Source organism: Rattus norvegicus, chromosome 3, assembly GCF_021556685.1.
Source record: "Rattus norvegicus strain SHRSP/BbbUtx chromosome 3, alternate assembly SHRSP_T2T, whole genome shotgun sequence".
NCBI classification, from domain to species: domain Eukaryota; kingdom Metazoa; phylum Chordata; class Mammalia; order Rodentia; family Muridae; genus Rattus; species Rattus norvegicus.
Window position 1 is genome coordinate 107,059,483 of NC_141536.1, and position 27,983 is coordinate 107,087,465.

Consider the following 27,983-nt stretch of genomic DNA (forward strand, 5'->3'; position numbering starts at 1 on the left):
TTCACTAAAAATATTTTATTTAGAATATTCTCTCATTCAGAGAATAACCATGATAAACATAGGTTATTTTAAAATATTGTAGCAATGGTTTTCTTGAAGGTAATCTGATTAGTAGTTATAAATACAAAAAGGGGAGGAGTTACCAGAATAGCACATGATTTTTAACAAAGCTTCAAGAAAATCTTGATTACTAAAATTTAAAATCTTACAAGTAGGCTGTGTGGCGCATGCCTATAATCCCAGCATGTGGGGGAAAGGAGAGGTTTGAGGTGGGGTGAGGCCAGCCTGGGCTACATAGCAAAAACCTGTCTAAAAACAAAAAGTTTTTATAATTTTTGCATATAGTTTTAGCTCTTTCAGAGCCCTCTACCAATAAGGCACCTGCAATAGTAAAAAAAATTTGCTACTGCAGCCTTGGAGAACATTCTTGGTGGCTGTTGTGTTGGTGCTCCTCTTGACAAAGATCTCTTTAAGACAGCTACATATGTATGTACATCCCAAACTCCAAGTGTAAACACTGCTAAAAGCATTCACCCTTAGTCATACATGTTTTCCCACAAATTAGAATTTCATAAAAAATATGAAGTGTTAACACAGAGGTGATGGGACTGACTTTATGAAAGCTGACCGTCTGCAACTCAACAGTCTGAGGCTGCGGCACGGCTCCCTCTGTCGTCGCCTGCATGAACAGCAACTACTTACTGCTCCTCAGAGCCCAACTAATGATGGTTTGAAGATCAGCACTGGCCACGGCCCTACATGGCTGAAGATGAAGGGTTCTTCCTGTCTCCTACTCCTAAATCCTTTTCCTTTAGCTTATCTGGCATAGTCCTAAAGAGGAAAAAGTCATTGAGTAAAATGTTATCTGCAGCATGTCCGCAGCGTATCCATCATCAGGAGCCTTTGACTCAGTCAGATTCCAAAAGAGTTCCAAGTCAGTGTCCCATTGTCCTGGAGAACATCATGCAAATTTCTTCTTGGTGGCTGTGAACCTTTCCATGTACTAAAAACATGAAAGAAAAATATATATATGGCACTTTGGTATAGACAGATATAATACCTTTTTTCAATAATTTATTTTTATTTTATGTACTTTGGTGTTTTGACTGAATACATGTCTGTGTGAGGGTGTTGGATCTCCTGGAACAGGAGTTATAATAGACAAATGTGAGCTGCTATGTGGCTGCTAGGGATTGAATCCTGGTCCTCTGAAAGTGCTCTTAGCTCCTGAGCACCTCTACAACCCCCATAAGGATACTTTTTAACTTAGGTTTTTTTCTTTCTAATTTGAATTGATTAATTTCATACAAAATTTACTTCTTTTTGAGACAGTCTCACTGTGTAGCCCTGGGCTGGCCTTGGACTCACAGAGATCTGCCTGCCACTGCCTCCCAAATGCTGGGATTAAACCCCTGCTGCAGCCATACCTGGCACAATCTACTTAATTATTAAAATGTGTTAGTCATCTTAATTATTAAAGTGTTTGCCATCTTTTTGCTAGGAAACATCAAAAGATGTAGTGCAGTGAGCAGTGTGTGGAGAAAGTCACTTGGCACAACACGTTCTGGCCAAGGGTCAGAGCCATCTCCAAACATGACCCTGTCAGATGCTAACTGTAGACATGGCTTGTTCCTCTGGAGCAGGCACTAGAAATGCAGAAGATGCTGATACACACCTTATCATAACCCTCTAGTTCTCGAAGTTTCTTTATTTCAAAGAGATTGCCTTCCACGGCAAGCAGGCAGATTTGGGAATCACTGAGGATGCTCTGTGGAAGCATGCTGAGCTCAAGACAGTTCTCTTCCAGCCGGAGGACTTTGAGGCGAGGACAGCAGGATATCCTCACGGAGATCTGAGATATCTGTTGGACAACAAAACAGGAAGAGGACAAAGAGCATAATGGCCATGTTACCACACTGAAACAGATCTTGACTGTGTCCTAGTTTTTCTTTGACCGCCTCCGTTTTCTCACTACCTACTCGACACAGAAGCCTGTTACATACCTTCTGTTACTCCTCCACTTTCAAATTATTTGAAGGTTACCAGTAGCATTTCAGAAATAAAAACTAATAATAAAAGCACTATGCATATATTGTAGGAAATAATGAGAATCACATAAGTTTAAGGAAAAAAGTTTGCCAGTAAGCTGTCACTCAGAAACAACCACATGAACATCTCGACCTACCACTGCTCTGTTGCTGAAGCCAGGGTCCCCTGTTTCCCTCACTGCTGCATCTGACTGACTACCCATCCATTTCTTTTTCTTTTTTATTTATTTTTTTTCTTTTTTTCAGAGCTGGGGACCGAACTCAGGGCCTTGTGCTTGCTAGGCAAGCGCTCTACCACTGAGCTAAATCCCCAACCCCTACCCATCCATTTCTTGAGAGAACCTCGTGCATAATTTTGACTTTTCCTCTTGAATTTCTCCTAAAATTTTTTGGAGGGGGGCATAATTTTTTTTTTTGTCTGTTTTCTCTTTCTTTTTTGTTTTTTGAGACAGGGTTTCTCTGGCTGTCCTTGAACTTGCTCTGTAAACCACGTTTGCCTCCGCCTTCGAGTGCTGGGATGAAAGGCATGCACCACCACCACCACCCTTTTTATTTCTTTAGAATTCTATCCAAGCAGAAATTAATCCCTAATGCTTCCTATTTAACACTCACCCTTCTAGAAAACAATCCTTTTTTTTTTTTTTTTTTTTTTTGGTTCTTTTTTTCGGAGCTGGGGACCGAACCCAGGGCCTTGCGCTTCCTAGGTAAGCGCTCTACCACTGAGCTAAATCCCCAGCCCCAAAACAATCCTTTTTTAATAGTACAGAATAGAGTTTATTCAGAGCATAGGGAGAGGAGTTAAGAGGGTAGTAGGACAGAGAGAGGAGAGGAGTAGATAGGTGCCGACCATGAGCATGTGGAGACAAGGGAGGAGAGGGGGAAAGGGGACAAAGGGGGAAGAAGGGAAGAGTAAGAGGGAGCAAGAGCGAAAGCAATCATTCTTAAAGCCATTTCACTTATGACCTGATCTCAAATACAGCTTTGTATCTACAGTTGTCACTAAAACATCTGGATGAGTCATCTGAACTCAGCATGTCCATTTAGTAGCATTGTGTAGGTCCTCCAGGTCAACTCCAAACACACTGTGTCTTTGACCAATCTACTACTTTGCCCATTAGATGCTCCATGTCTTTCCCTTCCCATGCAGCAGGATGAACGAGGGTCTGGTACATGATACACAATTTCTGTACCACTCAGCTCTTCTAGAGTGCCAGCCAGGTCACAATTCTGGCTACCTGGCATCTCAAACCATCACTTAGGAACTTACCGAAAATGCAGATTCTTAGACTTCTCAATTGCCGACTCAAACACTAAGGTAAGCATAAGCCCCCAGGTTATCCAAGTACAGTCTGAGAAACTCCACGGTCTGGCAGCAGGGAATGTGGAGTAAGTCAACTAATACCCATGACAGTTCTTTTCCCAGAAATCTCAGGGAAAAGACAAACCTACCTCCAAGGTCGAATATTCTGCTGATTGCAATCTATCACAGTCATAACATGCCTATAGGACTAATAAACAGACACAAAGTGCATGGTGAAGCATAAATGCTAAAATCTCAAGGCTACCTAACCCCAAATGTTTCTTTTATCACTGCGCCTCATATCTAAAGCAGAGCACTTCTCCATACTAATGTTAACCACGAGCTTCAGAACACATTTCAGGTATAAAGTGGTCCCGCAATAACCCAGCTTCAGAATGAACAACTGTCACTCAGGGATCGTTCGTCAGTGTCTGATGTCTGACTCAGATTCTACGTGTATAGTTCTCATCCCTACACTGTGTCATCCCTATGTGCCTCCTTACCAACTGGTGTGAAAAGAAACTGGATATTTGTAAAACTTTCAATAGTTTTTTTTTTTTTTTTTTTGTAGTTATCTTACCCTGTTACTCTCCTACCTTCCTCAAGACACCTTCAACACCATTCATTACACAACCACTGTCAACCCATGACATGGGCATTGGAGTACGTTCACCTTATATATCTTTTAGCTTCGGATACCTAACTCCATGATTATCATTTAAGGAACAGGAAGTTACCAGAAGACCATAAATGCAAACAAAGTATAGACCTGGTTCTGGTTGAGATTGAGTTCGATGGCCTGCAGCTCCCCGACTGTGTCAGGTATACTCCGAATCTGGTTTTTGGAGAGATCTACTACATCCAGATGCCTCAAGCTACAAAGCTGGGGTGGTAATGCTCCCAGCTGATTCCCAGAGAGGCTCAGGGTCTTCAGAGCCGACAGCTGCCCGAAGGAAGACGGTAGCTCTCTCAGGTGATTGTTGTTGAGACTTAGTGTCTCTAGTTTTTTCAGATTGCATAATTCATCAGGTAGAACAGCTGGTGAAGAAAATTAAAGAAAAAAACTAAATGTTAGAACTAATGAAATTTATAAAAAGACAGCATGGTAACTGCCCCATCTTGGTTTTGTTTCTAATTTTGAGACAGGGTCTCACTAAGTTGTCTAGGGTAGCCTTGGAATTATCTTTCTGCTTCAGCCTCTGAGTGGCTGGGGTTACAGGCCTGACTTCTTACATAGAATCCTCACATGTCATGTCTAGGTTTCACCTTTTACAAACGGTGTTTGGGACTTAAGAAGCCATCAAAATGCAGAAAAGTGTGTACGTATATAATGGATTCTTTTTGTAAAGGGGCTTAAGTGTATTCTAAAAACAATCTGGGGAAGGTTAAAAGATTCATTCCACCCTGCCACCCAAATTAGATAACTGTTTACATCGTGTTTACATCGATTCCCAAAGGTCTTCCTAGTCCAAATTAACCTAGTAATAATGATTACACTACCCAAGGAGGCTTTTAGATTTAATTACAAGAGATAAAAGCTTCAATACTCTAACATTCTGCATCCCCTAAACTGATTTCATAACAAAAATCATCTAACAGGGAAAACACCCTTCAGTAAAACTGCCGATTACTAGCCAAAGCTGCCCAGGCACAAAATCCATACTCAGTTTGTTGTTGTTGAGAGAGAGACTCTTTAGCAGAGTGAACTTTCCTATTATCAGAGGTGGTAGGCTGTCGATCTTGTTGTTGGACAAATCGATGGTCCTAAGATTGCTTGTCAGCTTCTGCAACTCTGAGGGGAACTGGAGAAAGGAGCTCACAGTGTGGAAAAATCCTGCACCAATAGACTTCGCCACCCCGCCATCCCTCTCCCTTTTAGTTTCTAGGTCCGGTCCCCTCAGGTCTCACCTCGGTCAGACCACGGTCTTTAAGCTGAAAGACACCAGTTTTCTGCGCTGTTTCCACATGAGCACGGAGGGCACTGTTTCCCATCCTAGCACCACGGCTCAGTTCCCTGCAGGAAAGAAGCATAGCTGTCACCGCCCAGTCTAGACATACAGCCATCGCTAAACCTCTCGTTTAGGTCTCCTGTCCCAGTTGTCACCTTCTGCCTATCCCTACTTCCCAGGGGCCAGCCCAAGAGTAACAAGGGGAAAGCAAGCGAGCAGATAGTGCTACCACAAGATCCTGTTGCGTTGGCACCTGAGTTAAGGGCCAGGGAGCCTCCGATAGCTGCTGCCGGAACAGGGAGCTCAAGACTCGCCTCCTACCGCTCAGTGCAGAGAAGACTCCACCAGGGAACACCCGGGACCCGCGCTCGCCTGAGACGCGCTCCCAGGGCTTCCGCCCGGGTAGGAACGCCCTGTGACATCATCAAACCGCGCGCACGTTCGTTGTGTGCCCCTCACTCCTCGCGCCAGTTCCAGAGGTGCGTTGGAGCCATGGCTGCCGCCAACCCGTGGGACCCAGCGTCCGCGCCGAGTGCAGCTGGGTTACTGCTGAACCACTTGGTGGCTTCAGGGATAGTCACTGAGGTACGTGGGGGGCGGCGACGGCGTCATCAAGGTGGCGACAGAATTCAGCTGTGAGGTGGTGGTCCTGGTTACCCGGGCGTGAGTGAGCCAGTTGAGGATTGTGTTGAGTACTTAGTAGCGTCCCTTGGAGACTGCAGCCGTGACCATACTCCCGTGGGCTCTTCGAGTGTGAGGGACAGAGTGCTGGTGTTCCGAGCACTCTGTTTTGAGTGCCTGCAGGTTATCCCAGGCCGGTTTGTCGGAGATGGACCAGCATTCCGCTTTTTTTTTTTCTTTTCAGTGATACTACTTCCTCTAGAAGAGTGTTTCTCAACCTTCCTAAGGATACGATCCTTTAATACAGTTCATGTTGTGATGACCCCCAACCATAATATCATTTCCGTTGGTTGCTGCTTCATAACTGTGATCTTGCAACTGTTAGGAATATTAATGTAAACATCTGTGTTTCCCGGTGGTCTTTAGGCGACCCGTGTCTGTTAAAGGGTTGTTTGACCCCCACCAAGAGTTGAGAGTCACTCAGTTGAGAACCACCGCTCTAAATTGTAGAGTGGGGACAGTGAGAAAGAAATAGTGGCAGGTATCTTTAAAAACATTTCCAACAACGCCTGTTAATGGGAATTATTAAAATATATCTGGGGCCCTGTGTACAGAAGAACTCTAGCGGAGACTCTTTAGGACAGCATCTATTAAAAGTGTGTGTTTGTCTCTGTGTGTCTGGGTATGCCCTTGCACTGTGAAGATTTTGAGACAAGAATAAAGAGTAGCCCAAGAAGTGACTGTTTTGACAAGCAGGTAGACAGAAGGGAGAAATCGAATATCTGAAGGAATAACTGAAAGGAATGAGGGAGTGAGAAATCAAGCACATTATGATTGAAGGAAGGAAACTGATACAAAAAGGAAGTTGAGGAAAGTTAGTTAATTCGTCTGTAGAAATTAGCAGTGCTAGTAATGGAAGATTTTTTAATTGTTTATTTTTATTTTATGTACATTGATGTTTTGCCTGCTTGTATATCTGTGTAAAGGTGTCAGGTCCACTGGAATGGGAGTTACAGACCGTTGTGAGCTGCTTTGTGGTTGCTGGGAATTAAACCCAGACCCTCTGGAAGAGCAAATCAGTGCTTTCAACCACTGAGCCATCTCTCCAGCCCCTTGGTTTCATTGTTTTTTGGTTTTAATGTCTGAAAGAGGTAATAGAGACTTCACACATGTCCTAAAGTGTTTAAGAAACCTAAATAGCCAGATGTGGTGACACAAGACTTGGGAACACTTGGGAGCTGGAAGCAGAAAGATTGCTCAGAGTTCAAGGCTAGCCTAGGATAGAGGGAGGAGACCATGTCTCCATTAAACAAATAAGAAGCACCTAAAGAGACTAAGAAATCAGTATCACTCAGCAAGCTGGCAGAATTAGATCCTATAACTCTCTCCCTTTTGCTCTATCATCTTTTAAAATGAGTTAACAGCCAGACAGGGTGGTACACAGCTGTAATCCCAGGGCTAGTGAGTTACAGACCATCTAGGGCCACATAGCAAGACTCAGTCTCTAAATAAATAGTGCTAAAATAATAAGGGTGAATGTGATAGCATTGTGCTGTGAAAGATTTTGGACTTTGTTTAAGACCCAGCATTACTTTGAGTGTGTGAATTGGCCCTGGCTAATTGGTTTCCCAGGAGCTGGCACAGTACTCTTCAGTTAATCCTTTCTCACTCCTCTCTGTTTTCTTTCTACCACATTGCAGAGTATTCTCACCTTGCATCGTGCCATTCTCTTGTCATAAAACTACTGGATTATTTCATAAGTAACACATTTGAGACTCAATGTCCTTCTTGAAAGTGTTGACAGAGAATACAAGTTTCTGAACTATAGAAAGGTAGATAACCTCAGGCACTGTACAGTGGTGGTTTTATGGTTATCTTCCACATTAGCCAGTTTCTTGTTTTTTAGGTTTTTTTTTTTTTAAGATTATTTATTTATTTTATGTGAGTACATTGTTGCTGTCTTCAGACACACCAGAAGAGGGCATTGGATCCCATTACAGATGGTTGTGTGTAGTCCTGGCTGTTCTGGAACTCACTCTATAGATCAAGCTTTGAACTCAGAGATCCACCTGCCTCTGCCTTCTGAGTGCTGGGATTGAAGACATGTACAATCATGCCCTGCTAAACCCTTAAATGAAAAAAGTAAATGGGTTGAGGATATAGCTCAGTTGATAGAGTGCTTGCCTAGCACACACAAAGCCCTTGGTTTGATCCAAAGCACCATATAAAACAGGTACTGGGACTCAGGAGGTGATTTAATCAATAAATCGCCTATCAAATAATCACAAAGGGCTGAATTTAGATCCCTCACACCCAGGTAAAAGCAGAATGTGAAGGTAAATGTCCTAGAGCTAGGAGCCAGAGATAGGAGGAGCTAGCTAGTCAGTCTAACCCCGTCTAGTCTGTATATTACCAGTGTGTCAGGGTCTGGGCTAGAAATATTTAGGTTCTTGGCCTCTTGTCTAAAGAATGGAAAATAAATTTATTCTGAGGGAAGGAATAACACAGAATATAGAGAGATACAGCGTCAAGATTGAAAACAGGCCACTACAGGGGCCCCAGGTTACAGCCTGAGCTCTAAAGAGCCTGAGCACTATATGTTGTTTACATATAGATATCTTTATTTGAATATTTTATGTATGAATGTTTTGCCTGCATGTATGTATGTGTACTATGCCTGGTACCCATGGAGGTCAGAAGAAAGCACTGGGTCCCTTGGAACTGGAGTGAACCACAGAGTGGTTGCTGGTAATTAAACCTGGGTTCTCTGCAAGAACAACAAATGCTCTTAATGCTGAGCCATCTTTCCAGTTCTGTTTCTCTACTTTGGTTGATATGATAGATTAGGTTAAACATTCTTTTCTTCTAGTGTCCATGTTCCTTTTGATAGTATCTGATTCTAATCATATTGGTGGTGGTGATTTGAATGATAATGGCCTTTATATTTGAATACCTAGTACCCATTTGGTAGAAGGATTTCACCTGTTTGGGAAATATTAGGAAATGTGGTCTTGGTTGAGGGCATTTGTCATTGAGTGTGGGCTTTGAGGTTTCAAAAACCCATACCATTTCCCGTTAGCTCTTTCTGCCTCATGCTCGTCTCTCAGCATGTAAGCTCACAGCTTCTGCTCCCATGCTATCTCTGCCTCATGCTCGTCTCTCAGCATGTAAGCTCACAGCTTCTGCTCCCATGCTATCTCTGCCTGCAGCTTGCTCGATGTCATGATGGTCACTGACTCACAGACTCTTAACTCTAAGGAAGCATGGCCCAGAATTAAATGGTTAGGTGATTAATGGAGCTTTGGCTGAAGTCCAACTCACTGTTAGGTCCAGTGAGTTCCTGAACTGATCCTGTAGTCATTTCCCCAGTCCCAGAGTGTATATTTGGGATCGATATACTTAGAAGCTGGCAGGATCCCCATATTAGTTTCCTGACCTGTGGAGCGAGGGCTATTATATTGAAAGGCCAAAGGAAGGACATTGGTATTGCCCCTACCAAGAAAAATAGTGAATCAAAGACAGTATTACATCCTAGGAGGAACTGCAGAAATGAGCACCAAAATCAAGGACCTGAAAGATGCAGGGGTGGTTGTTCCCAACACATTCCCATTGAACTATCCTGCCTGGCCAGTTCAGAGGACAGATGGATCATGGAGAGTGACACTTTGATTATCAAAAATTTAATCCAGGATCTGGAAAGATGGCTCAGGTTAAGAGCACTGACTGCTCTTCCAGAGGTCCTGAGTTCAATTCCAGGCAACCACATGGTGACTCACAACCATCTGTAATGGGATCTGATGCCCCCTTCTGGTTTGTCTGAAGAAAGCAACAGTGTACTCACATGCATAAAATAAACAAATCTTTAAAAGGTTAAAAAAAAAAATTTAATCCAGCTGGGCAGTAGTAGGACACCCCTTTAATCTCAGCACACATATATGCAAAACACACTCTCAATTTCCCCTCCTCCTTCTTGGTCTCTTGATCTGTGTGTGTCTGTCTTTTGCGTACACACACACACACACACACACACACAGTTTTATGCTGTACACTTAGGAAATAGAGGTATGAAGATATGGAGATTAGAATTTAAAGGACATCCTTGGCAATATATCAAGCTCAAGGCTAGCTTGGGCTACATGAGGCCTTATCAAAATCAAATAAAAACAGATGATATGCATTCTATTGTTTTAATATGTTCTTTGTGTTAGGTGCAGGACATAATATTTTCTTTAATCCCTTGTGTATGTTACTCTAATGTGCTAACATTTTGATAACATACTATGCTTTCCCTGTTCATTTACCAATAGGAGATGTTAGATATATCTAAGAACACGGCTCCTTGCTTTGTGAACTTTTCCAGATTACAGCAGATCTCAGATCTTCAAGCTGAAATCTACCAGGTAAATTATGAACTTTTCAGTTCTATTCCATTTAAAGGTGTATAGTATGCTGGGGTGTATTTTAGAGAAAATGTGGATGCTTAGCATGTGAGAGGCCTTGGGTTTTTGATGCCCATCTTTAAACTAAGACAAACAAAACACTTCTTAATTGGTTTGAATAATAGTGCTTTGCAATTAAGACAATGCCTAGTGCATGGCTAATAGGGCTTGCTCTATTAGTTAATTGTAGAACAGGAAGTTAAGATACCAAGATGAAAAGCTCCAATGATTGTCCTGGTTTCATATAAACCATCCCTCCTTCCCATTTAAGGAATATATTTATGTCTTGTACCATGTTTCTGTAGCTTGTCCATGTTATCAGTGTTTTAAGCTTCTAACGTCGGGATGCTTTCTGAGTGAGCTAAAGTTCACTTTTTGTCTTCATGTAGAACAATCTGGAAATTGAACTTCTGAAGCTAGAAAAGGATACAGCAGATCTTATTCATCCTACCTATTTGGGTAAGTTTGCCTAAGAGAATAATCACTAGGATTTCAGCTTGCTCTTGAATTATACCAGCATATTAACACCAGGCAACAGAATTCTAATGCCATAATCTTTCCCAGGTATTGCCCCATAGACATGCCTTAACACGTATGTCTTGAGGGGTTTTGTTTTATTTTTTAGGCAGGGTCTCACTATGTAGCTTTAGCTAACCATGAAGCAGTCCAGTTGACATGACTAGTGGAAACCGTTGACATGACTAGTGGAAGCCGTATACATACACTTTATGTATATGAGTACACTGTCCCTGTCTTCAGACACACCAGAAGAGGGCATCTGATCCCATTACAGATGGTTGTGAGCCACCATGTAGATGCTGGGAATTGAACTCAGGACCTCTGGAAGAGCAGTCAGCCACTGAGCCATCTCTCCAGCCCAAGGCAAGTCTTATAAAGGACATTTTAATTGGGGCTGGCTTACAGGTTTGGAGGTTCAGTCCATTATCATCAAGACGGGAATATGGTGGCATCAAGGCACGCATGCTGCAGGAGGAGCTGAGAATTCTACATCTTCATAATGAAGGCTTCCAGGCAGCTAGGATTAGGATCTTAAAGTCCATGCCTACAGTGACACACCTACTCTAACAAGGTCACATCTTCTAATAGTGCCATCCCCTGGGCAGGGGTGGGGAGGTCCTCTGGAAGGAAATAAGTGGACTTAACCACTAAGCCATCTCTTCAGTCCTCAAGGAAGACATTTTTAACAGTTCTAAGACATACCTTTCCTGTTGCTCATTGTGGTCGCCATCTCTGGTTTATGTAGTTGAGAAATATGATGTTCTGCAAAGCATGAATAATCATCTGGAAGCAGTGCTAAAAGAGAAGCACACCATCAGGCAAAGACTGCTGAGACCCATGTGCCAGGAGAACTTGCCAATGGAAGCTGTTTATCACAGGTTAGACCAAGAAGCGGAAATGGAGAATTAGGCATGTCTTTTTAAGGTAGCTTTTGTTTAAACTGGCAGTTATGTTTTAGCATAAGTCACAAAGCAATGTATTATTGATTGTATTTATTAACATTACTAATGTTGCTGCATTAAACAGGAAAGTGTCCTTTGTTTTTAAATAACTATAACTGGTAGGAAGAAAGGGCTTTGCAGAGTGAGTTCCAGGACAACCAGGACTGCACAGAGAAACCCTGTCTCAAGAGAACAAAAGCCATAAGAAAATAAAAACTGAAGCTAGCTGTGGTGGTACATACCTTTAATCCCAGCACTGGGGTGGCAGAGGGTGGATCTCTGTGAGTTTGAAGCCAACCTGGTCTACAGAGCTAGTTGCCAGTTTCAGTACAGCCAGTCAGGGCTACATTTCAAGACCCTTTCTCAAAAAGATAGAGAGGCTGAGGATCAGAGGACTACAAAACCTGGAAGCTTTTTTATTTTTGTTTTGAAACAGGGTCTTATATAGGCCTGCCTCAAACTTGCTATGTAGTTAAGGATGAAAAAGTTGGATGTTGAACTTTGTACTTACCTCTACAGATAATATATCTCAGTCTCAGGCACCTGACTTAAGAACAGAGAAAAGAACAACAGCGAAAAGATGAGCTGAGTAATGACTCAAGATTTTACCAATGCAGATTCAGAAAAATTATGTGATACTTTTCAATGTAGTATTTATCCCTGGGGACTTTTCAGTTATCTGAACCAATATGAGATTTTGTTGGGGGAAGTCGCTTTATGTGAGATTGTTCTTACCAGCCATTGAAGGTTGTCAGTTGTCATCCTCTTCTTCCTCTCTTCCTCCCTCCTCCCTCCTTCTCCTTTTTCTTTTTTCTTTTTTTCTTTTTTTCTTTTTGAGATAGAGCTCAATATGTATTGCTGGCTAGCCTAAAACTCCTTCTGTAGACCAGGCTAATCTCAAAGTCACAGAGATCCTCCTGCCTCCGCCTCCCAAATGCTGTTAACGACATGCCACAATTGAGTTAGATTTTAGTTATCAGGAATATGTGTCTTTCACACACACTCTTTTGGGTATATATATCTCTTTTGGGTCTTTTGAGGTAATGTTTCTCTGTGTACCCCTAGCTGTAGACTAGTCTGTAGATTGGGCTGGCCTTGGATTCACAGAGATCCACCTGCCTCTGCCTCTCAATTGCTGGGGTTAAAGGTGAATACCATGATGACTAGCTTATTCTATTTTTCTGTTTTGATGACAACCTAAGTTTTGCCCTAAGTAAAAGGGAAGAACTTTTTTTACGGCTGATAATTCCATTAAAAGGTTAATGATACTCATAAGATTTGCTTATTTCAAATTAACAGTCCTAATTAAAGAAAAAGAAACAAAACAACTAAAGAAGAAAAGTTACTGCTTTTCTCCCTGTATTACTTTTTGTCCCAGAATACCTAACAGAAGTCACTTAGTTAGAGAGGTTTGATTTGGCTCACAGATTAGAGGAAATACATCCAACATGGTAGGGAAGGCATTGTGGCTGGGGAAACTTCATCTGTGGTGGCAAGAACTTGCAGCATGGCTTGTTCACATCGTAATGGATTAGGAATTGGAGAAAACCTTTAAGGTTTGTCCCTAGTGATCTACTTGTATGAACTAGTACCAGTGCCCCAAAACTCCAATAAGATCCCAAATAGCATCACCCAATAGAGACCAGAGTTCAAACACAGGCCTGTGGGATAAATTTACATTCAAATTGTAACACTCTCTTTTAGATATATGGTACATATGCTGGAATTGGCTGTGACTTTCATTGAGAAAATGGAAACGAATCTTGAAATAATTAGAAATATCCCTCATTTAGATGCAAACCTAAAGAAAATGGTGAGTACCACTAATACAGCTGCTCTCCGTTCTTATACTAGGATCTCAGCTGTATTACCTTTTACCTTTTTGGTCTTAGTTTTGTTTTAGATAGTCTCACATAGCTCAGGCTAGCCTCAGGCTCCTTCAGTACAAAACAAAGCAATGATTCTCATGATGCTCTCATGGATGTGTGATTAACCTTTGCTTTAGTGGGTTCTCCTGTGACTATCCTCTCTCATCTCCTCCATCCAGCTCCCTGGCCCTCTCGCTTCCTCCAGATAGTGCCTGCTTGTGTTTGCCTAGCACATATACTGATACTCTTTCGCCCTCTCCCTCAGCCCTCAATGTCCCTTCCTCTCTGCTCACTGTCTCCCTTTTACTTTGAGAGCACATGGTCACATAGACCACTCAGATATAGAATATACATACAAGACAAGACTGACTGTGTTTGTCTTTCTTTACTTGGCTATTTCATTTTGAGTTAGTCATTATTAAATCATGAAACATAAAAGAAAAACAAACCTTTTCTTAACCAGGCATGGTGTTCGGCACCTATAATTGTTAATAATTGTAGCAGCCAGAGCTGTTACACAGAGAAACCCTGTCTCTAAAAACCAAAATTTAAAAAGAAATTTATTTATTTAGGCAGGTTCTCTATAGAATAGGATGACCTTACATATACTATATGGCTCAGGCGGGCTTTGAACTCACAAAAATGCTCCTGATTCAGCCTTCCAGTAGATTAAGGACTTTAGACTTTACTCCCTGAATACTGGGGAGCCGTTCCATTTTTTTGTTGGTAATGGAGGTTGTGATTTTTACTTTTTTTTTAATTTTAAAATGTGTGTGTGTGTGTGTGTGTGTGTGTGTGTGTGTGTGTGTGTGTATACTCCCATTGCAGAGAGGTTGAGAGGGAAGGAGGAGGGGAAGGGGGAAGGGGAGAGAGAGAGAGAGAGAGAGAGAGAGAGAGAGAGAGGGAGAGAGAGGGAGGAGAGAGGGGGTGGGGGAGAGAGAGAGGGCACAGGTGCCTGACGTGTCTGATTTCTTAGGGCTGGAATTACAGGCAGTTGTGAGCCATCTGCTGGGTACCAAACTTGGGTCCTTCTGAAGAACAGGAAACACTTTTAACCTTTGAATCATGTCTCCAGACCCTTGTTTTTCATTTTTGTTTTAATTTTTTGTATGTGGGTGAATGTCTTGCCTGCATGTATGTCTGTGTGCTGTATGTGTCTGGTGCTCTCAGAGGCCAGAAAAGGCTATCAAGTCCCCAAGGACTGGAGTTAATTGCAAGCTGCTATGTGGTTGCTGGGAATCAAACCTAGGTCCTCTAGAAGAGCAACAAGTGTGCGTTTGCAGATAAGCTGTCTTTCCAGTCCATTTTTAGTTTTTAAGGAAAATACAGAGGAGTGGATTGGTCAAAACTATCCTTTACTCATGGAGCAAGTATTGGCTAGACTAGATTGAGCCCTACCACTCAGAGTAAGGACAGAGGGATCATTACCATCTGGAGAATGCTAGAGACACGGGCTTTCAGGGTCAAGGGTCCACTCTCTATAGTGTTTACCTAGTATGTGAAAGGCCTTTGCTCCGTCCCAGCACCAGAAGAAAAGAAAATTTCAGAATTGCAGATTTCAATCACCCAACACCTTTAGAATCAGTTTAAGACAAATTTGGTGTCACACACATGCCTGTGGGGGATGATGAGGTAGGAGGATACCACAAATTCCAGATCAGTGAGAAAGAGCAGTGAGAAAGCTGGGTTTATTTGCATAGAGTTCAAACTGATGGTAGAGAAGAGAACTCAGACAGAACATATGTAAGGTTGGGTTGGGGGTGGAGATACAGTTGTTTTTACTTTTTGTTATTTGTTTGTTTTAGTGGCAAGGTTTTTAATCCCATTTACACACTACCAAGTCCTACACTGACATTTCCATCCCATACACTTTTCTGTAGTTCCAGACTCTTTTTTTTTTTTTTTTGGTTCTTTTTTTCAAAACGGGGGACCAAACCCAGGGCCTTGCGCTTCCTAGGCAAGCGCTCTACCACTGAGCTAAATCCCCAACCCCTAGTTCCAGACTCTTAAAGGGATGTTTCTCTTGGCCCTTGTATTCACTCCTATCTACAGTCTTTTTGATGTCTAAAAGGAATTCTGCATCGCCATCCCTAGCCCACCTTCATCTTTCTCCCTGTCTCATCCCAAACCACAGTTTTAAGGAATTTTTGCAGTAAAGGACTAGAAAAAGACCAGATGCTAATTTTTGAAGTATTTATTTCTGGTAATCAATAACAGGTTTTTTTCTATTTTTCTTTATTTCAAACGTTACAGAGCAAAGCTTTAGCCAAGATGGATATTTTGGTGAACAAGACAGAAGAACTGGCAGAGAATATACTCAAGTGGCGAGATCTACAAAAGGAAATTTCCTTGTACATCCCCAGAATGCTGACTGAAGAAAATCATCTTCATGAACTTGACATAGTGCCTCCTTTACCTTTTCTTTCTAAGGCTCACACTGAGACCTCTGATACCAAGTGATGCCATCTTTACGTTCAGTCAATTACATGTAATCAGAAGTCCCTGTCTAGATTGTTATGACAGGCATATTGATAGGCTTTGTTGCTAGCAGCACTGAAGCCTTCTTAGTATTGGAATAGCAGAGCCAGAAAGATATCTCAGTGGGGAAAAGCTCCTGCTTCAAGCCTCACAGCCTGATTCAATCCCTGGGATCCACATATCAGAAGGGGATCACTGATTCCCACAGATTCTCAAGCCTATGATGTCTACACATGTGTCATCGTATGTATGTGCTATACACACAAAAATAGACAAATGAAAGTAATAGAGAGCGAGTGAGCACATTGGAGCACCAGAATTTTAGGTTCATTAGGATCAAACTGACCTTTATCTATGTTTTCACTCTCTTCAGTGAAGCTTAAAAATGATCAACTATACATATGATTATAAGTGAATTGAACATTCTTCAGGCAGAAGGTTTTGTATTATGATTCTGCATTGTGTCTTTTAAAAACATTTCTGGATTGGAATATTCCAGAATCTGTAACTGAATAGCTACTCACCAGGCCTGTTCCTCTTTGAAGACTTCATGAAGTAGTGGTTCCTTGGCTGGCCCACCTAGAACCATAGGTAATAGGAGGAGGAGCAGGGCTCAGTGATCAGGCTGTACAGTGTAGTTTGTGGGGGATGCTTTCTTTTCTTCTGAGAGTCTAGGATGTTGGTACACACCGAGTAGAAAGTACCTTTGCTTCTGGTCCCTGGCAGAATTGCAGAGCACCTCATCCCTAACCGTTTTGGTGATAGAGAGCATTTAAGTGTAGCAGTTGAGTTGTACTAAGTCACAGCTGTGAATGTGATGACACTAAGTCTTGTAACTCCTCTAGGCAGTTCACTCACTGAACCTGGTTGTATCCTTAGGACTGCTTGGAAATAAACGCTGGTGGAGGATGTGTGCTGGTGGACTTAGGATCAACAAAGAAGAAACAGAGTCTTGTAAAAATTTAGAATTTTTTGGTGCTATATGTAGCCAAGGCAGAACTTGGACTCACTATGTAGCCCAGGCTGGTCTCAAACACATGATTTTCCTTGCCTTAGCCTCCCGAGTGCTGGAATCACAGACATGTGGCTAAAGGTTAGAGGTCTGTAAAGGAAAACACTGATATTTTACTCACTTAGGATTTTCTTAAGATGGAGACTAGTATAATAAATAGAGATTGTAACAGTTATCCCAAGAACTTCTCATTTATATCAGTACTGTAAGTACGTCTGCCTTATGTTTAAACTGGGATCTGGTTTCCTTTCACGTGTATACATCAGGATTTCCTTACTGTAGCATTCTGCACTGTGGGCATTCAGCAAACCTGCTCATCAGATCTTAATACAAGACTTCACTTGGTGGATAGTAAAGGAGATGTTCCTAGGGAAGCAGGATCTTTACCCCCAAAGGGCCCTGTTAAAACAACAGGTTATTGTTTTTAAAGTCTACAGCTTTTACGAATATGCCATACACAAGTGGTATTGAGATTTTGAACATCACCTAGACAAGTCAGTAGAATTATTAATTTTCCTTGTAGGAATTCTTGTGTATTTATGTGTAAATATACTCATTACTTTGTCATTGTCAATACTCTTTTTTTTTTTTTTTTTTTTTTTGGTTCTTTTTTTCGGAGCTGGGGACCGAACCCAGGGCCTTGCGCTTCCTAGGCAAGCGCACTACCACTGAGCTAAATCCCCAACCCCCATTGTCAATACTCTTTGTGGTTTTGTAATTTTTTATTTCCATTAATGATTCAAGCTGTAAAAGTAAACTAATTTTAATTAAATGTGGCTCCAATATGAATCCCAAGTAACAGAAAAAAAAATACTATTAGCTTAACACATACAACATAGAAGCCTTCCAGCTATCTGACTCATAAAAGCTTAAGGTAAGTTAAGCCTAAATTCCAACATAAAGAGGAAAGCTAATTTTATATTAGTGTGATCAATAAGTAGAGCAAGTTGGCTTATAGAAGACAGTTACCTGGGATGGAGAGATGTTGGGAGCAGCCTTGAGATGGTGAAAGCAGCCTTCAAGTTAAAAAACAATTGTGTTCTAGCCTTATGCTGGAATAATAAGCAATATTCTTCAGGTTAAAAAGCAATTATATTTTAGCCTTATGATAGAACAAAAAACAATAGCCTTAGGTTAGATCAAAGCAGCACCTGCAGCTCTACATAAATTCAATAGATAGCATAAATCTAGGTGTCAGATCACTGAGTACTGGTGGTCAGGCACTGACGGTCAGGTCACTAAGCAACCCACCCTGCTGTTCCCCCGCTTGGCCGATTTACCTGGCCAATATCCTGGTTATCAAGCCAGGCCCATTCTTTGTGGTCACCCAACCCCTCCCCACATTTTGCTTCTACCAGTATATCTTCAGCCTGAGAAAAATTAAAAATTGTCAGCTTGATCAGATTTCTTGACTTGCTGTCCGTTCTTTGCGTCTCTTGTCCCCCATTCTCTCCTAAGTGTACCCCAGACCCTGGTCGACTGCCCTGCGGGTCGGGGCAACTGGCGCCCGAACAGGGACCCCCTGGGGGTCACAGAGGAGAGAACGCCGCTCATCAGTAAGGACAGGCCTGTCCGCCCTTTTCTGAAGCACCAGAGAGTGACTTTGGATCGCTAGGACGCCACGGAACACCCGCCGTGAGACAGTCCGGGAGGAGTTCATAGTGCGGCGCAGATCTTAAGGTTAGTAAGTGATGGGACAAGCATTTTCAAAGCAGTCACTATTTGTGACAGGACTGAAGCAGTCACTCAAGACGCGAGGAATTAGGGTTAAAAAGAAAGATTTAATAAAATTTTTAGATTTGGTAGAAGATATATGTCCCTGGTTTCCCCGGGAAGGGACAATTGATCAAAAAAGGTGGCTCAGAGTTGGAGATTGTTTTAAAGATTATTATGAGGTTCTTGGTCCTACGAAAATTCCAATCACTGCCTTCAGTTATTGGTCTCTTATTAATGATATCCTTAGAACCACCTCTGAATGGCCAGATCTTCAGCATTTAGTCAAGGAAGGAGAGTGTTCACTGAAGGAAAGCTCACTGAGGGAGCTTGCTCCCCTCCCCTTACCTGTTGACCCCGTACTGGGAGAGGAGTCGGCCTCTGGCATTAAGTCGTCGCCTTCCCCCCCATCGGTCATTATTGATATGGAGAGTGCCTTTGATCCTATCCCTGCTAGACCTTTCTCCGCTGAAAAGATTATGTCCAATGCTCCACCCAATACACCAGAATGCCAACCTAATAGACAACTTTATCCTTCTCTTCAAGATTTAGGCAAAGGTGGTGTTTCTTCTCCTGAGCAGGAGGTTAAAATAGAGGCAGGAGCTGCTCGTTTTGAGTCAAAAACAGCCACTATAGCACTGGCCACAGATGGTACCAGAGTTGGTACTCGCTCTCCCTTATCTTTTCCCCCTCCGCCTTATGGCCTCCTAGATGCAGTCCTTGATTCACCCCCTGTCTCAGATGCTTGTCGCCAGCTGACCAACGATGTGACATCCTTGAGACACATGGTAGAGACTAGAAAAGAGCAGGTACAATTGCTTATAGCTCTTCGCGATTTAGAGACAAAATTGACAGAGCTGACACCCTTACAGAGTCCCCAGCTTAAGGCTACAGGCCAGGGTAAAACTCCAAACAAGAAACATAAAGTTTTAGCTTTTCCCCTCTCCCTGAGGAGCGGGGCAAAAGTCCCTAGAGACCCCTCCACCCCAGGAACCCTGGAGGAGGAGGAGGATCGAGTTACAGATGGTGATTCTGAGGAGGAGACAGAACTTCACCCCGACTCACAGGAGCCAGGAGATACGGCTGCTGGCTCTGGGTCCCGCGCAGCTCGGGCTGCACCGGGTCCTCCACGCTATCATTATCAGCCCCTATTTTAAAATATTAGAAAAGCTCAAAACAGCGGTATCAAATTATGGCCCTGTGGCCCCCTTTACACTGGCACTTTTAGAATCCTCTACTGAAGGATGGCTCACACCAAACGAGTTTTCGCAGCTTGCCCGAGCCGCGCTTTCAGGCGGCGACTTTGTGCTTTGGAAATCTGAAATGGCTGAAGCCGCAAAAGAAATTGAAACAAAAAATCGTGTACGTCCTGATACCAGGTCATGGACAGCAAAAAAGATTCTTGGTGGGGCTGGGGATTTAGCTCAGTGGTAGAGCGCTTACCTAGGAAGCGCAAGGCCCTGGGTTCGGTCCCCAGCTCCGAAAAAAAAAAAAAAAAAAAAAAAAAAGAACCAAAAAAAAAAAAGATTCTTGGTGAGCCACCCTTTAATACTTTAGAGTCTCAAATGCAATTTTCTCCTGGTCTTTTGGCTCAAATTCGTCAGGCATGCCTGGCAGCCTGAAAAAGGTTGCCTCCCAAGTCTGGTTTCTCCTCCACGCTCACTAAGGTACTCCAGGGAACTGACGAACCATACAATTCTTTTGTCAGCCGTTTGACCGAGACAGCAGAGCGCTTGTTTGGTGTTCAAGAGCCTGAAAATCCCTTTATTAAACAGCTAGCATTTGAAAATGCTAATTCCACTTGCCAGGATATTCTCAAACACCACCGGTCAAAGCCTTTGGTAGAGTATGTTCGCCTCTGCGCAGGGGCAGGAACAAGCCATGCTATCGGTTTAGCTATTGGAGCTGCTCTTCAAAAGGCAGGCTTTAATTCTCAAAAAACCTGCTTTAACTGCAAACAAGTTGGTCATTTCATGCGAGAATGCCCCCACCCTCGTCAATATAAAAGACCCCCAGCTGAGGGACAAGGGAATGCTTCCCCAATGAGGGCTCCACCTACTACATTGTGCCCCCGCTGCTCTAGAGGTCGACATTGGGCTAACGAATGCCGATCCAAAACTGACAGCCAAGGCCGCCCTCTGCCTCGGGAAACTTCCCACGGGGGCAGCCTCCGGCCCCCTCCTTCAGGACAGGCCCCGGGGCAATAGGGTTTGTCCCTCAGCAAGCCAGCCACACTTCACCCAATCAATCCCACCCCTCACCCAATCAATTGCCCATCTCTGGCGAGCCACAAAGAACAGCTCAGGACTGGACCTCTGTGCCTCCGCCAGTACAATACTAACACCTGAGGAAGGTATCCAGGCCATATCCACGGGCGTTTATGGCCCCTTACCCCTAAATACTCTTGGCTTGATTTTGGGTAGAGCTTCCCTCTCCCTGAAAGGACTCCAGATCACACCTGGGGTTATAGACCCCGACCACCAAGGAGAAATACGGGTCCTGGCCAGTGCCACAAGTGGCCCGATACTTATACCTACACAACAAGCCATTACACAGTTATTGTTACTCCCTAAGCTGCCAGTCAGAAATCCACATCATAAAGATGCCAGAGCCCCGGGAGAACAAGGAATATCTGAGGTGTTTTGGGTCCAGAAGATATCTGCTTCTCGGCCTATGCTTACTTTGAGTCTGAATGGAAAAACTTTCCAAGGACTTTTAGACTCAGGAGCTGACGCCACAGTTATTTCTGACAGGTTTTGGCCTGCTGCCTGGCCATTAACTGATTCAGCCACTCACTTACAAGGAATTGGACACTCTAAAAATCCACGAGTCAGTGCTCAGACTATTAGATGGACAGATCCAGAAGGAAATTCAGGAACTGTGATTCCCTATGTAATACCTGACTTGCCAATTAACCTCTGGGGGAGAGACATCCTTTCCCAGATGAATGTTATCATGTGTAGCCCCAACGAGGCAGTTACAAAACAGATGTTGGCTCAGGGATTTCTACCTGGACAAGGATTGGGAAAACAGGCACAGGGCATTAAAGAACCATTGGTTATGACACAGAAGCTAGATCGAAGAGGTTTGGGATCTCTGCCTTCACATTTTCCTTAGCGGCCACAGTCATGCCTGCCCCCCAGGCTCATACAGAAATTGTCTCTCATGCAGAGAAGATCTCTTGGAGAGATAATGTCCCTGTCTGGGTTGATCAGTGGCCGCTAACTCAAGAAAAACTGATAGCTGCTAGACAGTTAGTGTAGGAACAGTTAGCAGCTGGCCACATTGAGCCATCCTCTTCCCCCTAGAATACCCCAATTTTTGTCATTAAGAAAAAATCTGGCAAATGGAGGCTCTTACAGGATCTTCGCGCAGTAAATAAAGTTATGGTACCCATGGGAGCACTACAACCTGGTCTTCCTTCCCCTGCTGCCATTCCTGCTGAGCTTTTTAAAATTATTATCGATTTAAAGGATTGCTTCTTTACCATACCTCTTCACCCAGAAGATTGTCACCATTTTACATTCAGCATTCCCCAAGTTAATTTCCAGGGTCCTATGGACCGCTTTCATTGGCGTGTCCTTCCTCAGGGCATGGCCAACAGCCCTACCCTGGCTCAAAAATACGTAGCCCAGGTAATCCAGCCCATCAGGAGAGCTTGGCCTCAAATTTATCTTCTTCATTACATGGATGATATATTATTGGGTGGTCCTGATAAGCAACAGGCCTTTTCATGCTTCCAACAACTCCAAGAGGCCCTTAGCTCCCGGGGGCTTAAAATTGCCCCTGAAAAGATTCAAGTACGAGACCCATATTTCTATCTGGGATATGAACTCGAGTTTGAACAGATCCGTACCCCCAAAGTTGAACTCCAGCTTTCATCCCTTAAAACTCTACATGATTTTCAACAATTACTTGGAAACCTTCAATTTATCCGCCCCTATTTAAAGATTCCCCCCGAGGCTTTAGTCCCTCTTAATGAACTTCTTTCAGGAGACTCTCATCCCTTGTCCCCCCGAGTCCTCACACCCCAGGCCACCTTGGCACTACAACAGATAGGTCAGGCTATCTCCTCTCAGGTCTCATTCCAGATACATTATGCTTCCCCCCTATATTTTATTGTCTGTGCTACTACACATACCCCAGTGGGAGTCTTTTGGCAACAACCCCGGGCTCCAAAAGAAAAAGGACGCCCTCTATTTTGGGTATATCTTCCCTCCAATCCAAACAAGGTTTTGGCCACCTATTACTCCCTATCTGCTGCCTTAATTAGAAAAGGAAGAAAAATGTCTAGACAATATTTTGGAAAAGATCCTGACATTATTATTGTTCCCTATACTTCAGAGCAAGTTGATTGGCTATTTCAGTCTAATGACGATTGGGCCATAGCTTGCGCCTCCTTTGCAGGAATTATAGATAATCATTACCCAAATGACCCCCTTATACAATTCATAAAAATACATTCCTTGACCTTTCCTAAAGTTACCTCCAAGACCCCGTTGCATGAAGATGCCTTGGTATTTACAGATGGCTCCTCAACTGGCAAAGCTGCCTATGTTATACAGGAACAAGTCACCACAATACAGTCCCCATACTCCTCTGCCCAGCTTGTTGAGTTGTTTGCCGTACTTCAGGTCTTTAAAAAATTAGCAACAACCCCATTTAATCTATATACTGATAGTGCCTATGTGGCTCACTCTATTCCAGTATTAGAAACGGTCCCATATATTAAGCCTGCTTCTACTGCTTCCAAGTTGTTTGTAGAAATTCAATCCCTTATTATTAAGAGAACAGAGCCATTTTTCGTGGGACACTTAAGGGCCCACTCTGGTCTAGGTGGCCCTCTGTCAAAAGGGAACACCTTGGCTGATGAGGCCACTCGTGCTACTTTCCCTGCCCTTATAGACCCCATAGATCAGGCAAGGCGGGCTCATGCACTACACCATCTAAATGCCTCCACCTTGCGTCAGATGTTTAAGATCTCCAGAGATCAAGCAAGAGAAATAGTTAAGTCCTGTGGAGGATGCGCCACATTATCGCCAGTTCCCCACTTAGGAGTCAACCCCCCGGGGACTGGTCCCCAACGAACGATGGCAAATGGATGTCACCCACCTTCCCTCCTTCGGAAGGCTAAAATACCTTCATGTCACCATAGACACTTTTTTTTTTTTTAAATCTTTTTTTTTTTTCCGGAGCTGGGGACCGAACCCAGGGCCTTGCGCTTCCTAGGTAAGCGCTCTACCACTGAGCTAAATCCCCAGCCCCCACCATAGACACTTATAGTGGGTTCATTCATGCGTCCCCCCTTTCAGGAGAAGCGTCGCATGATGTGATCACCCACACTTTACAGTGTATGGCTACTATGGGAAAGCCACAGATTATCAAAACTGACAATGGTCCTGGATACACGGGGGCTAAATTTCAACAATTTTGTGCCCAGTTTGGTATTAAACATATTACAGGTATTCCATATAATCCTCAGGGCCAGGGCATAGTAGAACGGGCCCATCAAACCTTAAAGAACATGCCTCAACGTCTAACAACAGTCACAGATGCTTATTCTCCTCTGACACCTCGAAATAGGCTCAATCATGCCCTTTTCGTACTTAATTTCCTATCTCTTGATATTGAGGGCAGGTCAGCTGCTGACCGTTTGTGGCACTCTTAAGTCACAAGATTCCCATGCGTTAGTACGATGGAAAGATCCCCTCACGGGACACTGGAAAGGACCGGACCCCATCCTCATTTGGGGACGAGGATCTGCTTGTATATATGACAAAGAGAATGCTGGCCCAAGGTGGTTGCCAGAAAGACTCATAAGAACTGTTAACCCACCAATGTCCAGAATGGAGCTGTCATCTCCTCCTGAGACTTATCCCTTTTCTCTTCCAGATGCTGCTCCGGAAAAAGATCCTTTTGATCCTGCTACTGACAGAGGTGATCTCCATCCCTCGTCGCCAACAGCCCAAGTACTCTAACAATAGACATATGCCTTGGAACTACACCTGGATAGTTCTTACAGAAAGACAAGATGTGGCTTGGTCAATTTCACAAATCTCTACTGCTATCTGGTGGCCTACTTCACTCCACCCAGACCTCTGTAAATTAGCCCTCGGGGCCGGGGCCCCTTGGGGCCTTGAACATCAGCTTGAGTTACAAATAGCCCCAGAGGATAACATGCCTCAGAGCCATCAAACCCACAATTTGTTCATTTCGACCCACAGATCTGCCCAGCCTGGCTGCGATAATGCAATCAGATGCACCTTGCTTCAGGCCACTGACTTTTACGTATGCCCTGGATATCACAGAGGTCGTACATTCCACAATAAGTGTGGTGGCGAGTCAGATCACTATTGTGCCTCCTGGGGATGTGAGACTACTGGAACAACTTATTGGAAACCAACTTCTTCCTGGGATTACATCACAGTATCTAGAAATTTTTCTCCCCCCTCTAACTATCTCCATCGCAACCCCCTCTGTAAGAACAGTGAACCATCCACCCGAGGTTGGTGTCTTCCCCTAGATATTAAATTTACCAATCACACAAAGGGCAAGGATTGGGCACATGGCTTCTCATGGGGCCTCCGTCTATATCAGGTTGGGTCAGACACAGGTCTCACTTTCACCATAAAACTTCTCAAAGAACCTGTCCATGCTTCCAAGCCAATACCAATTGGGCCTAATCCCATTTTAGTACCTCCACTCCAATCTCCTTCAGAACCACAGTCCCCTACCTCTGCTAGTCATGTTCCCACATTGTTAGTTTCTTCTCCCCAGAACCTCGTCCTTACCCTAATAAATCAAACCTTTCTTACGCTTAATGCTACTTCCCCCGATCTTATGGATAATTGCTGGCTATGTTATCACTCTCAGCCACCCTTTTATGAGGGAATTGCTATTCCTGGCACGTTTTTTCCCACCAATGATTCTAGACATTGCCGCTGGCAACCTGGAGAATGGAATGGTTTGTCCCTCTCCCAGGTCTCTGGATTGGGCCTTTGTGTTACCCTTATAACTCCCCCCTTACAGTATGCCCACCTTTGTAATCTCACCCTTGCCCCTGATAAAAACAGTCAATACCTGTTGCCCCCTAATGATGCCTGGTGGGTTTGCCTCGATGGCCTTACTCCCTGCCTTTCAACTGAGGCCTTTTCCCCCATGAAGTCAGATTTTTGTATTCTTGTACAATTAGTTCCTCGATTAATTTATTATCGTTCAGAGGAATTTTTTCATCTCTGGGATCAGTCTTCTGACCTATCCCCCACCTTGGTCCGTCAGCGACGAGAACCTATTTCTGCCATCACCAAATCAGTACTCCTTGGCCTTGGTGCCGTGGGAGCAGGAACAGGTATCTCTTCACTCATTCTCTAAATCCAGGTACCAAGAACTCAGCGCTACCATCGATGCTGACGTCCAAAGACTCCAGCAAGGGGTTGACGACCTGTCTGACTCTCTGTCTTCCCTCGCAGAAGTGGTCCTTCAGAATCGCAGAGGACTTGATCTGCTCTTTTTACAATAAGGAGGACTCTGTGCAGCACTCAAAGAAGAGTGTTGCTTCTATGTAGACAAAACAGGCATGGTAAAAGAGAGTATGAAAAAGGTTAGAGAAGGCTTAAAAAAGAGAAAGAAAGAGAGAAAAAAAGATGAAAGCTGGTATCAGAACTGGTTTTCAACCTCCCCATGGCTTACCACCTTACTGCCCTCCATTTTAGGACCACTGGTAGGATTAATTTTGCTTATTTCATTAGGCCCTTGGGCTCTCAGTAGACTTATAGGCTTTATAAAGCGACAAATAGATGATTTAATGGCTAAACCTATACAGATTCATTATCATAGGTTGGCTATAGAGGATCAACAAACACAAGACAAAAATATTATCCCACCTCAGACACTTACCACTCCCATCTCCACCCAACCTAAGAAAGGGCATTTCTGCCCCAGGACCTAATAAGGGGAGGTGTCCCAGGCCCTCCACCCTCTTGGTGACAAAGTTCCTTCTACCTTTGCTAAGGGAGGCGAGATGAGACACTACAAGGGGATGCCTTTATACAAAGCTCCTGGGCCCCCTGAGAGACAAGCCTGGCTCTTTTGATGCTCTTTATAAGATCCCTAATTAATACTTTGTCTGTGGTTACGGGGACCCGTGATTTTCAACACGCTCATGGCATGTAAGCAACAACCCGAAACCACTCAAGCTAGGCATATGCAGGTCCATTGTCATCACCATGAGATGAATGATCGAGGTATGTGCCTTGCTATCAACCACCTCCCCCTGTGAGCTGAACTGGACAGTCAATGACGGGTAAGAGAGCAACATTCTCTGACCATTTGAGGCCTAAGACAGGAGGGCCGCCATAAGCTGCTGCCTTATCCAATGACGGGCCTAGAGACCTAAGAATGGTTTGCTCCAACCTAAGACAGGCGCAGTTCCCGAGGGGCTCTCTCATGGCTTAAAGTCCTGCCCGAGACCACCCTGCCTGCTTGTGCCTTCCCTTGCCTGAGCTAAGTGTTGTTCGCCTCATGGGCCTCTGTATCCAGACAACATACGTGAGAGTTAACACCAGCCAAAAATACCAGAAGTCAGGCCTCTATCCCTACCTTAACAAAAAGAAAGAAAAAAGAAAAATTGTTACCACCATGGTCCTTCTAAGTAAAGAAAAAGGGGGAGATGTTGGGAGCAGCCTTGAGATGGTGAAAGCAGCCTTCAAGTTAAAAAGCAATTGTGTTCTAGCCTTATGCTGGAATAATAAGCAATATTCTTCAGGTTAAAAAGCAATTATATTTTAGCCTTATGATAGAACAAAAAACAATAGCCTTAGGTTAGATCAAAGCAGCACCTGCAGCTCTACATAAATTCAATAGATAGCATAAATCTAGGTGTCAGATCACTGAGTACTGGTGGTCAGGCACTGACGGTCAGGTCACTAAGCAACCCACCCTGCTGTTCCCCCGCTTGGCCGATTTACCTGGCCAATATCCTGGTTATCAAGCCAGGCCCATTCTTTGTGGTCACCCAACCCCTCCCCACATTTTGCTTCTACCAGTATATCTTCAGCCTGAGAAAAATTAAAAATTGTCAGCTTGATCAGACTTCT

At 43.6% G+C, this 27,983-nt stretch overlaps 2 protein-coding genes across 10 annotated transcripts; one reads left to right on the plus strand and one right to left on the minus strand.

Annotated features, from left to right (window-relative positions):
- On the minus strand, positions 1-5,845 carry Lrrc57 (leucine rich repeat containing 57). Of its 5 annotated transcripts, none has more exons than XM_087652002.1 (6): positions 5,670-5,845; positions 5,257-5,362; positions 5,012-5,150; positions 4,118-4,386; positions 1,676-1,861; positions 1-1,003 (listed from the first exon to the last, which is right to left on the minus strand). In XM_087652002.1, the coding sequence occupies exons 1-6, from the start codon at positions 5,720-5,722 to the stop codon at positions 962-964; spliced, it is 795 nt and encodes a 264-aa protein (XP_087508128.1). In that variant the 5' UTR covers positions 5,723-5,845; the 3' UTR covers positions 1-961.
- On the plus strand, positions 5,735-27,978 carry Haus2 (HAUS augmin like complex subunit 2). Of its 5 annotated transcripts, XM_087646246.1 has the most exons (7): positions 5,773-5,882; positions 10,226-10,318; positions 10,747-10,816; positions 11,622-11,754; positions 13,522-13,630; positions 15,939-18,855; positions 24,781-27,978. In XM_087646246.1, the coding sequence occupies exons 1-6, from the start codon at positions 5,790-5,792 to the stop codon at positions 16,143-16,145; spliced, it is 705 nt and encodes a 234-aa protein (XP_087502372.1). In that variant the 5' UTR covers positions 5,773-5,789; the 3' UTR covers positions 16,146-18,855; positions 24,781-27,978.
- Positions 27,979-27,983: the final 5 nt, after the last annotated feature.